The 17,117-nt window shown below is 40.8% G+C and overlaps 1 protein-coding gene across 1 annotated transcript in view; it reads left to right on the top strand.

The window, feature by feature from the left end:
- Positions 1-740: 740 nt before the first annotated feature.
- Positions 741-17,117, top strand: part of smap2 (small ArfGAP2) — a gene marked incomplete in the record, with an annotated part of 26,987 nt that continues 10,610 nt past the window's right edge. The window contains 1 exon segment of the mRNA XM_029736233.1: positions 741-1,337. Coding sequence (XP_029592093.1) covers positions 1,226-1,337 — 112 coding nt within the window.

Here is a 17,117-nt window from a genome sequence, read left to right on the forward strand (position 1 = left end):
ATATAGCCTCCACATTGACTCGGTACCGGTACCCCCTGCATATAGCCTCCACATTGACTCTGTACCGGTACCCCCTGTATATAGCCTCCACATTGACTCTGTACCGGTACCCCCTGCATATAGCCTCCACATTGACTCTGTACTGTAACACCCTGTATATAGCCTCCACATTGACTCTGTACCATAATACCCTGTATATAGCCTCCACATTGACTCTGTACCGGTACCCCCCTGTATATAGCCTCCACATTGACTCTGTACCGGTACCCCCTGTATATAGCGTTCACATTGACTCTGTACCGGTACCCCCTGTATATAGCCTCTACATTGACTCGGTATCGGTGCCCCCTGTATATAGCCTCCACATTGACTCTGTACCGGTACCCCCTGTATATAGCCTCTACATTGATATTTTCTTCTTCTAGAACTGCATTGTTGGTTAAGGGCTTGTAAGTAAGAATTTCACGGTAAAGTCTACACTTGTTGTATTCGGCGCATGTGACGACGAAGTGTTGCTGGATATGTACGACCCCCCCAACCCACTACGCATATTTGGTTAGTAGAGACCCTACTGAGTATTTACCAACCCACTTTTGCTGAAACAGGTAGAAAAGGTTTCTCTCTACAGCCTAATATTCTCAACATACCACTGTCATCATAGTATTTTTTCAGCATTGGTCTATTATTATTTTTTTAAACATATTTTTGTATTTGTTTTCTTAAATGACTTATTGCCTTTTCTTGTTGGCACAATAAAGAGACGAGAGAGAGTACTTGACACTGATGCGTGTAAAAATTCGTGTAGCTAAATCGCTTTGCTGCGCTTAACTTTTACACAAGAGGGCGACAGAAAATATTCAGATTTTGTGGGATATTTTACTTCCAAACATACATTTTTTCGACTAAAGAATACGAGTGCAAATAGGTTACAACCTGTCTTGCCAGCCCCAATACTCATGCATTGCTGCAAGCTAACTGGCTACTAGTAGCTTCGACTTGAGGGATTGTTCCTTAACCTGCGTGGAAAAACAAATCGCTTCCTTCTTTTGAAGAAGATAAAAAAAGGACGGGCGTTGTTTTGTATTTTATTTTCCTGTTGTCTGGTTTTTATTATACCAACGGAGTTTATCTGAATCAGGCTATTCCATCGACTGGTATCTTGATATTAGGACGACAGCGGCGGGTGTCGGGAAAGGTGTTAGAGGCAGAGGAAAAGAGAGAGAGGATGATGATGATGACCGGTAAATCGGTGAAAGACATTGACAGATATCAAGCTGTCCTTACCTCGCTACTATCACTCGAGGAGAACAAATTCTGCGCGGATTGTGAATCCAAAGGTAAATCAAATAGTAACATTGACTATAGGTTGTTACAGCCAGTCATATATCATAACTAAGTGTTATGGTCAGAGACTATAGATTACAGCCAGTCATATGTCATAACTAAGTGATATGGTCAGAGACTATAGATTACAGCCAGTCATATATCATAACTAAGTGTTATGGTCAGAGACTATAGATTACAGCCAGTCATATATCATAACTAAGTGTTATGGCTAGAGACTATAGATTACAGCCAGTCATATGTCATAACTAAGTGATATGGCCAGAGACTATAGATTACAGCCAGTCATATGTCATAACTAAGTGATATGGCTAGAGACTATAGATTACAGCCAGTCATATGGCATAACTAAGTGATATGGCTAGAGACTATAGATTACAGCCAGTCATATGTCATAACTAAGTGATATGGCTAGAGACTATAGATTACAGCCAGTCATATGGCATAACTAAGTGATATGGCTAGAGACTATAGATTACAGCCAGTCATATGGCATAACTAAGTGATATGGCAGAGACTATAGATTACAGCCAGTCATATGTCATAACTAAGTGATATGGCTAGAGACTATAGATTACAGCCAGTCATATGGCATAACTAAGTGATATGGCTAGAGACTATAGATTACAGACAGCCAGTCATATATCATAACTAAGTGTTATGGCTAGAGACTATAGATTACAGCCAGTCATATATCATAACTAAGTGTTATGGCTAGAGACTATAGATTACAGCCAGTCATATGGCTAGAGACTATAGATTACAGCCAGTCATATGGTCAGAGACTATAGATTACAGCCAGTCATATGTCATAACTAAGTGTTATGGCTAGAGACTATAGATTACAGCCAGTCATATATCATAACTAAGTGTTATGGCTAGAGACTATAGATTACAGCCAGCCAGTCATATGTCATAACTAAGTGATATGGCTAGAGACTATAGATTACAGCCAGTCATATGGCATAACTAAGTGATATGGCTAGAGACTATAGATTACAGCCAGTCATATGGCATAACTAAGTGATATGGCTAGAGACTATAGATTACAGCCAGTCATATGGCATAACTAAGTGATATGGCTAGAGACTATAGATTACAGCCAGTCATATGGCATAACTAAGTGATATGGCCAGAGACTATAGATTACAGCCAGTCATATGTCATAACTAAGTGATATGGCTAGAGACTATAGATTACAGCCAGTCATATGGCATAACTAAGTGATATGGCTAGAGACTATAGATTACAGACAGCCAGTCATATATCATAACTAAGTGATATGGCTAGAGACTATAGATTACAGCCAGCCAGTCATATATCATAACTAAGTGATATGGCTAGAGACTATAGATTACAGCCAGTCATATGGCATAACTAAGTGATATGGCTAGAGACTATAGTTTACAGCCAGTCATATGTCATAACTAAGTGTTATGGCTGGAGACTATAGATTACAGCTAGTCATATGGCATAACTAAGTGTTATGGCTAGAGACTATAGATTACAGCCAGTCAGTCATATATCATAACTAAGTGTTATGGCTAGAGACTATAGATTACAGCCAGCCAGTCATATATCATAACTAAGTGTTATGGCTAGAGACTATAGATTACAGCCAGTCATATATCATAACTAAGTGTTATGGCTAGAGACTATAGATTACAGCCAGTCATATGGCTAGAGACTATAGATTACAGCCAGTCATATGGTCAGAGACTATAGATTACAGCCAGTCATATGTCATAACTAAGTGTTATGGCTAGAGACTATAGATTACAGCCAGCCAGTCATATGTCATAACTAAGTGATATGGCTAGAGACTATAGATTACAGCCAGCCAGTCATATATCATAACTAAGTGTTATGGCTAGAGACTATAGATTACAGCCAGTCATATGTCATAACTAAGTGTTATGGCCAGAGACTATAGATTACAGCCAGTCATATGTCATAACTAAGTGATATGGCTAGAGACTATAGATTACAGCCAGTCATATATCATAACTAAGTGTTATGGCTAGAGACTATAGATTACAGCCAGTCATATGTCATAACTAAGTGTTATGGCCAGAGACTATAGATTACAGCCAGTCATATATCATAACTAAGTGTTATGTCCAGATGGCTAGTTATGTCCATATGGCTAGAGACTATAGATTACAGCCAGTCATATGGCCAGAGACTATAGATTACAGCCAGTCATATGGCCAGAGACTATAGATTACAGCCAGTCATATGGCATAACTAAGTGTTATGGCTAGAGACTATAGATTACAGCCAGTCATATGTCTATCCAAAACGCTGGGTACGGGGGTGGACACGATGGACTGGGAACCTATGAGTCAACCTCCGTTTTAATCGGTTTCCAGGAACCTTTCCGGTCCGACCCAGTGAACATGATCAACTGCATAATAGGATTTGTGTACTTTGAAGGTTGTTATATGAATGTCGTTATACAGGCAGCTACAGTGGGGGAAAAAAGTATTTGATTCCCTGCTGATTTTGTACGTTTGCCCACTGACAAAGAAATGATCAGTCTATAATTTTAATGGTAGGTTTATTTGAACAGTGAGAGACAGAATAACAACAACAAAAAATCCAGAAAAACACATGTCAAAAATGTTATAAAATGATTTGCATTTTAATGAGGGAAATTAGTATTTGACCCCTCTGTAAAACATGACTTAGTACTTGGTGGCAAAACCCTTGGTGGCAATCACAGAGGTCAGACGTTTCTTGTAGTTGGCCACCAGGTTTGCACACATCACAGGAGGGATTTTGTCCCACTCCTCTTTGCAGATCTTCTCCAAGTCATTAAGGTTTCGAGGCTGACGTTTGGCAACTCGAACCTTCAGCTCCCTCCACAGATTTTCTATGGGATTAAGGTCTGGAGACTGGCTAGGCCACTCCAGGACCTTAACATGCTTTTTCTTGAGCCACTCCTTTGTTGCCTTGGCCGTGTGTTTTGGGTCATTGTCATGCTGGAATACACATCCAGGACCCATTTTCAATGCCCTGGCTGAGGGAAGGAGGTTCTCACCCAAGATTTGACGGTACATGGCCCCGTCCATCGTCCCTTTGATGCAGTGAAGTTGTCTTGTCCCTTTAGCAGAAAAACACCCCCAAAGCATAATGTTTCCACTTCCATGTTTGACGGTGGAGATGATGTTCTTGGGGTCATAGGCAGCATTCCTCCTCCTCCAAACACGGCGAGTTGAGTTGATGCCAAAGAGCTCCATTTTGGTCTCATCTGACCACAACACTTTCACCCAGTTGTCCTCGGAATCATTCAGATGTTCATCGGCAAACTTCAGACGGGCATGTAAATGTGCTTTCTTGAGCAGGGGGACCTTGCGGGCGCTGCAGGATTTCAGTCCTTCACGGCGTATTGTGTTACCAATTGTTTTCTTGGTGACTATGGTCCCAGCTGCCTTGAGATCATTGACAAGATCCTCCCGTGTAGTTCTGTGCTGATTCCTCACCGTTCTCATGATCATTGCAACTCCACGAGGTGAGATCTTGCATGAAGCCCCAGGCCGAGGGAGATTGACAGTTCTTTTGTGTTTCTTCCATTTGCGAATAATCGCACCAACTGTTGTCACCTTCTCACCAAGCTGCTTGGTGATGGTCTTGTAGCCCATTCCAGCCTTGTGTAGGTCTACAATCTTGTCCTTGACATCCTTGGAGAGCTCTTTGGTCTTGGCCATGGTGGAGAGTTTGGAATCTGATTGATTGATTGCTTCTGTGGACAGGTGTCTTTTATACAGGTAACAAGCTGCGGTTAGGAGCACTCCCTTTAAGAGTGTGCTCCTAATCTCAGCTCGTTACCTGTATAAAAGACACCTGGGAGCCAGAAATCTTTCTGATTGAGAGGGGGTCAAATACTTATTTCCCTCATTAAAATGCAAATCAATTTATAACATTTTTGACATGCGTTTTTCAGGATCTTTTTGTTGTTATTCTGTCTCTCACTGTTCAAATAAACCTAACATTAAAATTATAGACTGATCATTTCTTTGTCAGTGGGCAAACGTACAAAATCAGCAGGGGATCAAATACTTTTTTCCCTCACTGTATATACAAAGACGCCTGCATTGACTTGAATGGTGTCCTCTCCTCTCTTTCTCTCTCTCTCTCTCTCTCTCTCTCTCTCGCTCTCTTTCTCTCTCTCTCTCTCTCTCTCTCTCTCTCTCTCTCTCTCTCTCTGTGCTTCTCTCTCTCTCTCTCTCTCTCTCTCTCTCTCTCTCTCTCTCTCTCTCTCTCTCTCTCTCTCTCTCTTTCTCTCTCCGTACAAACTGTTCTAGGTTGAGCCCCTAGAGCGGGTGCATGGGAAGAACAGTGTGTGTGTGTGTGTGTGTGTGTGTGTGTGTGTGTGTGTGTGTGTGTGTGTGTGTATGTGTGTGTGTGTGTGTGTGTGTGTGTGTGTGTGTGTGTGTGTGTGTGTGTGTGTGTGTGTGTGTGTGTGTGTGTGTGTGTGTTTGAAAGTTTTTATGTCACGTGCACAAGTGCGGTGAATTGACGTTCTTGCTCTAAACCCAACAGTGCAGTAATCTATATAAATGTAGTATTAACAATAACAAGATAAAACAAAAACACACCACAAATAAAACATAAGAAATAAGAAGTCAGTAGTCAATACCATACTATATACAGGGTCAGTTAATACCATACTATATACAGGATCAGTTAATACCATACTATATACAGTTAATACCAGTTAATACCATACTATATACAGTTAATACCATACTATATACAGGGTCAGTTAATACCATACTATATACAGTTAATACCATACTATATACAGGGTCAGTTAATACCATACTATATACAGTTAATACCATACTATATACAGTTAATACCATACTATATACAGTTAGTTAATACCATTCTATATACAGTTAATACCATACTATATACAGTTAATACCATACTATATACAGTTAATACCATACTATATACAGGGTCAGTTAATACTATTTACAGGGTCAGTTAATACCATACTATATATATACAGATTTTTTTTAATGAAATGTATGCTTTCACTACTGTAAGTTGCTCTGGATAAGAGAGTCTGCTAAATGACTAAAATGTAAATGTAAATAGACAGGGTCAGTTAATACCATACTATATACAGGGTCAGTTCCAGTACCACATTAACAATGTGCAGGGATACTGGAGTGATGGAGGTAGATATGTATAGGGGTAAGGTGACTATATACAGGGTCAGTACCATATTAACAATGTACAGGGATACTGGAGTGATGGAGGTAGATATGTATAGGGGTAAGGTGACTATATACAGGGTCAGTACCATATTAACAATGTACAGGGATACTGGAGTGATGGAGGTAGATATGTATAGGGGTAAGTTGACTAGGCATTAGGATATATAATAAACAGAGTAGCAGCAGCTGATATGATGAATGTATGTATGTATGTATGTATGTATGTATGTATATATATATGTATGTATGTATGTATGTATGTATGTATGTATGTATGTGTGTATGTATGTATGTATGTATGTATGTATGTATGTATGTATGTATGTATGTATGTATGTATGTGAGTGTGTGCGTGTGTGTAGAGTCAGTATACAATGTGTGTGTGTGAGCAAATTAAACGAGTGTGTCAGTGTGATTGTGTAGAGTTCTGTGCATAGAGACAGTGCAAGAAATAACAAATACAACGGTGAAGTCAGATAGTCAGTGTATCCTTTTGTTAGCTATTTAGTAGTCACCTAGCTTGGGGATAGAAGCTGTACCACCGACGTGTCGTCAGCAAACTTCATGATGGTGTTGGAGGCCACGGTGAACAAGGGTCACAGGAGGGGACTAATCACACAACCCTGTGGGGCCCCCGTGTTGACGGTCAGCATGGCTTAACTCTCACCACCTGGGTTTGGCCCGCCAGGACGTCCAGGACCAGTTGCAGAGGGAGGTGTTCAGTCCCAGAGTCCTTAGCTTGATGATGAGCTTGGAGGGCACAGTATTGTTGAACGCTGAGCTGTAGTCAATGAACAGCGTTCAAACATAGGTATTCCTCTTATCTAGGTGGGTGAGGGCAGTTTGGAGAGCAGTTGAGATTGCGTTGTCTATGAATCTGTTGAGGTGGTATGAAAATTGGAGTGGGTCTAGGCTGTCTGGGACGGTGGAGTTAATGTGTTGCCATAACCAGCCTCTCAAATCACTGCCTGATTACAGATGCAAGTGCTACAGGGTGGTAGTTATTGTGGCATGAAGCCTTAAGAGTTCTTGGGGACAGGAATGATGGTGGACATCTTAAAAACATGCAGGGATTACAGACTGGGACAAAGAGAGTTTGAAAATGACAGTGTATATGCCTGCCAGCTGTTCTGCGCATGCTCTGAGAATGCACTCTGGAATACCATCTGGCCCGGGGTGCCTTGCTAGTGTTACGTTTATTAACGTGGGTCTCTGAGAGGGAAATCACCAATCATCCTCTGGGTCAGTCGAAGCATTAAAATAAAAAAAAATGTGTTTGTCTGGTAAAGAGGCATCGTTGGGCAGATCCCAGCTGGGTCTTCCTTTGTAATCCGTAATGGACTGTAACCTCTGCCACGTGCAGCGGGCGTCGGAAGCCTGTGTAATATGATTCCACATTGTTCCTATACTGTCCTTTTGCTCGTTTGATGACTCTGCATAGCGGGACATCTTATACTTCTTGTCACAGCCTCAGGGTTGTCTGGATAGCCCTGTGTGTGGTAGCCCTATCCTGTGGTTTAGCTCCAACCTCAGTGGTTGGTCCTTTTGATTTGGGAAGCAGCGAACCTTCACTGTGGTGACAACGTCGCCGATGTACAGTACCAATCAAAGGTTTGGACACACCTACTCATTCCAAGGTTTTTCTTTATTTTTACTATTTTCTACATTGTAGAATAATAGTGAAGACATCAAAACTATGATATAACACATATGGAATCATGCAGTAACCAAAAAAAAGTGTTTAACAAATCTTAATATATTTTATATTTGAGATTCTTCAAAGTATCGACCCTTTGCCTTGATGACAGCTTTGCAAACTCTTGGTATTCTCTCAACCAGCTTCATGAGGTAGTCACCTGGAATGCATTTCAATTAACAAGTGTGCCTTGTTAAAAGTTAATTTGTGGAATTTCTTTTCTTAATGCGTTTGAGCCAATCAGTTGTGTTGTGACAAGGTAGGGCTGGTATACAGAAGATAGCCCTATTTGGTAAAAAACCAAGTCCTGATTATGGCAAGAACAGCTCAAATAAGCAAAGAGAAACGACAGTCCATCATTAATTTAAGACATGAAGGTCAGTCAATACGGAACATTTCTATAACTTTTAAAGTTTCTTCAAGTGCAGTTGCAAAACCCATCAAGCGCTATGATGAAACTGAGGACCACCACAGGAAAGGAAGACCCAGAGTTACCTCTGTTGCAGAGGATAAGTTCATTAGAGTTACCAGCCTCAGAAATTGCAGCACAAATAAATGCTTCACACAGTTCAAGTAACAGACACATCTCAACATCAACTGTTCAGAGGAGACTGTGTGAATCAGGCAACCAGGGTCGAATTGCTGCAAAGAAACCACTACTAAAGGACACCAATAAGAAGAAGAGACTTGATTGGACCAAGAAACATGAGCAATGGACCTTAGACCGGTGGAAATCTGTCCTTTGGTCTGATGAGTCAATATTTGCGATTTTTGGTTCCAACCTCCATGTCTTTGTGAGACACAGAGTAGTTCAATGGATGATCTCCGCATGTATGGTTCCCACCGTGAAGCATGGAGGAGGAGGTGTGATGGTGTGGGGTGCTTTGCTTGTGACACTGTCTGTGATTTATTTAGAATTCAAGTCACACTTTTAACCAGTGTGGCTGCCACAGCATTCTGCAGCAATATGCCATCCCATCTGTTTTGTACTTTTTGGGACTATCATTTGTTTTTCAACAGGACAATGACTCCAAACACACCTCCAGGCTGTGTAAGGGCTATTTGACCAAGAAGGAGAGTGATGGAGTGCTGCATCAGATGACCTGGCCTCCACAATAACCTGACCTCAACCCAATTGAGATGGTTTGGGATGACTTGGACCGCAGAGTGAAGGAAAAGCAGCCAACAAGTGCTCAGCATATGTGGGAACTCCTTCAAGACTGTTGGAAAAGCATTCCAGGTGAAGCTGGTTGAGAGAATGCGAAGCGTGTGCAAAGCTGTCATCAAGGCAAAGGGTGGTGTTAAGTCCGTTAAGTGCCAGCTTGTTATTTTTGTTATGGAATGTATACAAAAGTCAAGAGAGCAGACAAAAACTCATTTTGGAGGTAGAAGGGTCCAAGATAAGTGAATAATGGGTCGAGACTTACACTTCACTCGAAGTCAGCGCATCATTTGCTGTTGATATAGAGGCAAACCCCTCCCCCTCTCAATTTCCCTGACTCCACTGTCCTGTCCGCTCAGTGAATGGAGAATCCATCGAGTTGGAAAGTCATTTTTCAGAAAAGCATAGTTTAATGCAGTAACGAGAGTCCCATTGGGAGCAAATCGGCAATCGGAGGTCATCCATTTTATTATCAAGTGGCTGTACATTAGCCAATAGAACGGAGGAAAGAGGTGGTCGGTTCTCCCTTCGCCAGGATCCCCCCTCTGTTGTCTCTGTAACGTAGACGTTCCGTCTTGGGTAGCCTGAAAATTGGGTTGTAAAATCAGGTTGTAACATGATCAAAATGGGGAATCTATTAACAAACAGATAGAGGAAGCAACACAATGAGAAGACAACACTATTAACAAACAGATAGAGGAAGCAAAGCAATGAGAAGACAACACTATTAACAAACAGAGAGAGGAAGCAACACAATGAGAAGACAACACTATTAACAAACAGATAGAGGAAGCAACACAATGAGAAGACAACATTATTAACAAACAGAGAGAGGAAGCAAAGCAATGAGAAGACAACACTATTAACAAACAGATAGAGGAAGCAAAGCAATGCGAAGACAACACTATTAACAAACAGATAGAGGAAGCAAAGCAATGAGAAGACAACACCAATAACAAACAGAGAGAGGAAGCAAAGCAATGATTGCTACATCGTTCACTCTCTCAGCTCAGGGGCTTTATGACAGCCATGGCAACATCTCCACTGGGCCTAAATGTGTGTGTTTAATGTACCATGAGTCTCGTAGCCCTCTAGGGAAATGGGAACAAGCCCTGAAGCGTTTGAAACTGTGTGTGTGTGTGTCCCTGTACTATACAACGTGTGTACGGTTTGTGTGTGTTGAGCTGACATAAGGAGCATAGAACAAATATAGACAGTGACATTCTGCTTCTGTTTTCTACAGTTTATTAGTGATCCTGATCACATTTCCTGCTGTGTGTAGGATATGTTTGTTGTGTGACTAACGGTGTCACAGCCTAGTTTAATTAGCTATCCCACGTGTAGGATTAAGGGTTGGGGGAGAAAATAGGAGAACAGCACACACACATTACTCTCAACAACATGGCCTGAATATTACATTTTAGTCATTTAGCAGATGCTCTTATCCAGAGCGACTTACAGTAGTGAATGCATACATTTCATACATCTTTTTTCTTCCCGTACTGGTCCCCCGTGGGAATCGAACCCACAACCCTGGCATTGCAAACACCATGCTGGCGTTGCAAACACCATGCTCTACCAACTGAGCCACATAGGCAATATCGACAAAGATCAGTGGGGAAAAAGTTGTGATGGACTACTTTCTGCACACTGGTCAGTGTGAATCGGAGTGACTTGAACACAACGTGCCAAACAAGCTGTAGCTAGCTACAGACCAAACGGAAAAGACACACTGCTGTGAAGCGTTCATTCATGTTTTGGGCTAAAAGTCTAGCTACATTATCAGATATTATACCTTTCAAATGTTGTCAGAAAGTTATTTTCATTGCAAGTTAAAGCTTACTGTTAGCTAGCTAACAAAAGTTAGCTAGCTGATTCACTAGATAACGTTACGTGAAATGATCTGTGTGGTTATATTATTTGTATCTCAGAAACCCATTTGCATTGCTAGTTATAGTGTAATGTTAGCTAGTTAGCTAACATTGAACCTATACTGAACAAAAAATATAAATGCAAAATACAACAATGTAAACGATTTTACTGAGTTACAGTTCATATAACGAAATCAGTCAATTGAAATTATTTCATTAGGCCCTTATATCTTTGTATTTCACATGAGCGGGCAGGTGCACAGCCACCCACAGGGGAGCCAGGCCAACCTAATCAGAACACGTTTTCCCCCACAAAAAGGCTTTATTACAGACAGAAATACTCCTCAGTTTTATCAGCTATCCGGGTGGCTGGGGTCAGACGATCCCGCAGGTGAAGAAGCCGGATGTGGAGGTCCTGGGTTGGCGTGGTTACACGTGGTCTGCGGTTGTGAGGCCTGGTCGGACGTACTGACACATTCTCTAAAACAACGTTGGAGACGACTATGGTAGAGAAATTAACTTTACTCATGCTGTTTAGCACATGGCCTCACATGTGAATCCACTACCTTACTCACGCTGTTTAGCACATGGCCTCACATGTGAATCCACTACCTTACTCACTCTGTTTAGCACATGGCCTCATATGTGAATCCACTACCTTACTCACTCTGTTTAGCACATGGCCTCACATGTGAATCAACTACCTTACTCACGCTGTTTAGCACATGGCCTCACATGTGAATCCACTACATTACTCACTCTGTTTAGCATATGGCCTCACATGTGAATTCACTACGTTACTCACTCTGTTTAGCACATGGCCTCACATGTGAATCCACTACCTTACTCACTCTGTTTAGCACATGGCCTCACATGTGAATCCACTACCTTACTCACTCTGTTTAGCACATGGCCTCACATGCAAATCCTTAAAGAGATGGGTGGGGCTAAGGCTTAAGAGGGTGTGAATGATGCTGAATGGGTGTAGACAAAGGAGAGCTCTCAAGTAGGTTTCCCAGAACATTCAAAGACCAGTTTCTCAAAAGTGGAGTTACAAGTTTATTAACTTTGAAAGCAGAATAAGTTTCCCATTGTTCCTCAAATGCAGTGTATGATATACCATTTTATAGCTACGAGTCTCTACTTTTATCTAATGTAAAAAAAAAAAAACATGATTTCAATTTTTCTACATGAGACTAAATCGAGGCTGTCGTAAGGTATAATGTAAAGAGTTAGTATGTGATGCTATTTAGATATAGATAAAGATTTTATTTATTTATTTTTTATTTCACCATTATTTAACCAGGTAGGCTAGTTGAGAACAAGTTCTCATTTACAACTGCGACCTGGCCTTTATAAAGCATAGCAGTGCGACACAAACACAGTTACACATGGACTAAACAAAACATACAGTCAATAATACAGTAGAAAAAAGTCTATATACATTGTGTACAAATGAGGTAAGATAAGGGAGGTAAGGCAATAAATAGGCCATAGTGGCGAAATAATTACAATTTAGCAATTCAACACTGGATAGAGACTGGAGTGATAGATGTGCAGAAGATGAATGTGCAATTAGAGATACTGGGGTGCAAAGGAGAAAAGAAAAAATAACAGTATGGGGATGAGGTAGTTGGATGGGCTATTTACAGATTAAATAGATACACACAGCAGTCCTCTGAGTTCCCATGATCCTTCATTAAATAGATACACACAGCAGTCCTCTGAGTTCCCATGATCCTTCATTAAATAGATACACACAGCAGTCCTCTGAGTTCCCATGATCCTTCATTAAATAGATACACACAGCAGTCCTCTGAGTTCCCATGATCCTTCATAAAATAGATACACACAGCAGTCCTCTGAGTTCCCATGATCCTTCATTAAATAGATACACACAGCAGCTCTCTGAGTTCCCATGATCCTTCATTAAATAGATACACACAGCAGCTCTCTGAGTTCCCATGATCCTTCATTAAATAGATACACACAGCAGCTCTCTGAGTTCCCATGATCCTTCATTAAATAGATACACACAGCAGCTCTCTGAGTTCCCATGATCCTTCATAACTGTGAGAAGAAAAATAATGCCATTTAGATACAGAATAAAATAAATAAGATAAATATGAAACTATGTGCTTAATATTAATATAATTTCTAAGGAAATTGATTTTGTCACATGCTTCATAACAAAAGGTGTGGACTAACAGTGAAATGCTGACTGATGGACCGTTCCCAACAATACAGAGAGAAACAACATTATAGACTAACAGTGAAATGCTGACTGATGGACCGTTCCCAACAATACAGAGAGAAACAACATTATAGACTAACAGTGAAATGCTGACTGATGGGCCGTTCCCAACAATACAGAGAGAAACAACATTATAGACTAACAGGGAAATGCTGACTGATGGACCGTTCCCAACAATACAGAGAGAAACAACATTATAGACTAACAGTCAAATGCTGACTGATGGGCCGTTCCCAACAATACAGAGAGAAACAACATTATAGACTAACAGGGAAATGCTGACTGATGGACCGTTCCCAACAATACAGAGAGAAACAACATTATAGACTAACAGTGAAATGCTGACTGATGGACCGTTCCCAACAATACAGAGAGAAACAACATTATAGACTAACAGTGAAATGCTGACTGATGGGCCGTTCCCAACAATACAGAGAGAAACAACATTATAGACTAACAGTGAAATGCTGACTGATGGACCGTTCCCAACAATACAGAGAGAAAGAAAATAATAGAGTAGTAAAACAGGTGATAATTAATACACAACGAGTAATGATAACATGGTTATATACAGGGGTACCAGTACTGAGTAATGATAACATGGCTATATACAGGGGTACCTGTACTGAGTAATGATAACATGGCTATATACAGGGGTACCAGTACTGAGTAATGATAACATGGCTATATACAGGGGTACCAGTACTGAGTTATGATAACATGGTTATATACAGGGGTACCAGTACTGAGTAATGATAACATGGCTATATACAGGGGTACCAGTACTGAGTAATGATAACATGGCTATATACAGGGGTACCTGTACTGAGTAATGATAACATGGTTATATACAGGGGTACCAGTACTGAGTAATGATAACATGGCTATATACAGGGGTACCAGTACTGAGTAATGATAACATGGTTATATACAGGGGTACCAGTACTGAGTAATGATAACATGGCTATATACAGGGGTACCAGTACTGAGTAATGATAACATGGCTATTTACTGTGTACCAGTACTGAGATAATGTGGGTACGAGGTAATGGAGGTAGGTATGTACACACAGTTGAAGTCGGAAGTTCACATGCACTTAGGTTGGAGTCATTAAAACTCGTTTTTCAAACCACTCCACAAATTTCTTGTTAACAAACTATAGTTTTGGCAAGTCGGTTAGGACATCTACTTTGTGCATGACACAAGTAATTCTTCCAACAATTGTTTACAGACAGATTATTTCACTTATAATTCACTGTATCACATTTCCAGTGGGTCAGAAGTTTACATACACTAAGTTGACTGTGCCTTTAAACAGCTTGGAAAATTCCAGAAAATGATGTCATGACTTTAGAAGCTTCCAATAGGCTAATTGACATCATTTGCGTCAACTGGAGGTGTACCTGTGGATGTATTTCAAGGCCTACCTTCAAACTCAGTGCCTCATCATGGGAAAATCAAAAGAAATATGCCAAGACCTCAGAAAAATAATTGGAGAACTCCACAAGTCTGGTTCATCCAAACGCCTGAAGGTACCACGTTCATCTGTACAAACAATAGTACTCATGTATAAACACCATGGGACCACGCAGCCATCATACCGCTCAGGAAGGAGATGCCTTCTGTCTCCTAGAGATGAACATAATTTGGTGCGAGAGGTGCAAATGAATCCCAGAACAACAGCAAAGGACCTTGTGAAGATGCTGGAGGAAACAGGTAGAAGTATCTATATCTACAGTAAAACGAGTCCTATATCGACATAACCTGAAAGGCCGCTCAGCAAGGAAGAAGCCAATGCTCCAAAACCGCCATAAAAAAGCCAGACTAAGGTTTGCAAATGCATATGGGGACAAAGATCGTACTTTTTGGAGAAATGTCCTCTGGTCTGATGAAACAAAAATAGAACTGTTTGGCCATAATGACCATCGTTATGTTTGGAGGAAAAAGGGGGAGGCTTGCAAGCCGAAGAACACATCCCAACCGTGAAACACGGGGGAGGCAGCATCATCTTGTGGGGATGCTTTGCTGCAGGAGGGACTGGTGTACTTCACAAAATAGATGGCATCATGAGGAACGAAAATTATGTGGATATATTGAAGCAACATCTCAAGACATCAGTCAGGAAGTTAAAGCTTGGTCGCCAATGGGTCTTCCAAATGGACAATGACCCCAAGCATACTTCCAAAGTAGTGGCAAAATGGCTTAAGGACAACAAAGTCAAGGTATTGGAGTGGTCAACACAAAGCCCTGACCTCAATCCTATAGAATTTGTGGGCAGAACTGAAAAAGCGGGTGCGAGCAAGGAGGCCTACAAACCTGACCCAGTTACACCAGCTCTGTCAGGAGGAATGGGCCAAAATTCTACCAACTTATTGTGGGAAGCTTGTGGAAGGCTACCTGAAACGTTTGACCCAAGTTAAACAATTTAAAGGCAATGCTACCAAATACTAATTGTGTATGTAAACTTCTGACCCACTGGGAATGTGATGAAAGAATAAAAGAAATAAAAGCTGAAATAAATCATTCTCTCTACTATTATTCTGACATTTCACTTTCTTAAAACCAAGTGGTGATGCTAACTGACCCCTAAGACAGGGACTTTTTACAAGGATTAAATGTCAGGAATTGTGAAAAACTGAGTTTAAATGTATTTGGCTAAGGTGTATGCAAACTTCCGACTTCAACTGTACACAATATGATGTACAGTATAGAATATGATTGGTACACAGTAATAAACTAGTATGTACACAATATGATATACAGTATAGAATATGATTAGTAATAAACTAGTATGTACACAATATGATATACAGTATAGAATATGATTAGTAATAAACTAGTATGTACACAATATGATATACAGTATAGAATATGATTGTGCCATGTCAACTATGACCTTATTTACCAATGTAGAGTGGATAGCGTCTTGGTCACACCGTTGAATCAATACTATTTAATAGAACAGCAATGGTGACTATATGTGTGTGTGTGTGTGTGTGTGTGTGTGTGTGTGTGTGTGTGTGTGTGTGTGTGTGTGTGTGTGTGGGTGTGTGTGTGTGTGTGTGTGTGTGTGTGTGTGTGTGTGTGTGTGTGTGTGTGGGTGTGTGTGTGTGTGTGTGTGTGTGTGTGTGTGTGTGTGGTTATGTACGTGTGTGCTTGTGTGTAGGAGTTGCACAGTGCATTCAGAAAGTATTCAGACCCCATTACTTTTTTCACATTTTGTAACGTTACAGCCTTATTCTAAAATGTATTAAATAGTTTTTTCCCCCCTCAACAATCTACACACAATACCCCATAATGACAAAGCAAAAATAGTTTTAGACAATTTTGCAAATATATTACAAATTAAAAACAGAAATACCTTTATTTACATAAGTATTCAGACCCTTTACTCAGTATCTTGTTGAAACCTGCCACCATTCTTTCTGTCTTGACCTTCCTGTCTCTCGGGCTCCTGAGAGGCACTGCATCTCAGTTCTAGAGGTGTCACTACAGACCCCGGTTCGATTCTAGGCTGTGTCACAACCGGCCGTGATTGGGAGTCCCATAGGGCGGCGCA

Source organism: Salmo trutta, chromosome 36 (assembly GCF_901001165.1).
Source record: "Salmo trutta chromosome 36, fSalTru1.1, whole genome shotgun sequence".
Taxonomy (NCBI): Eukaryota; Metazoa; Chordata; class Actinopteri; order Salmoniformes; family Salmonidae; genus Salmo; species Salmo trutta.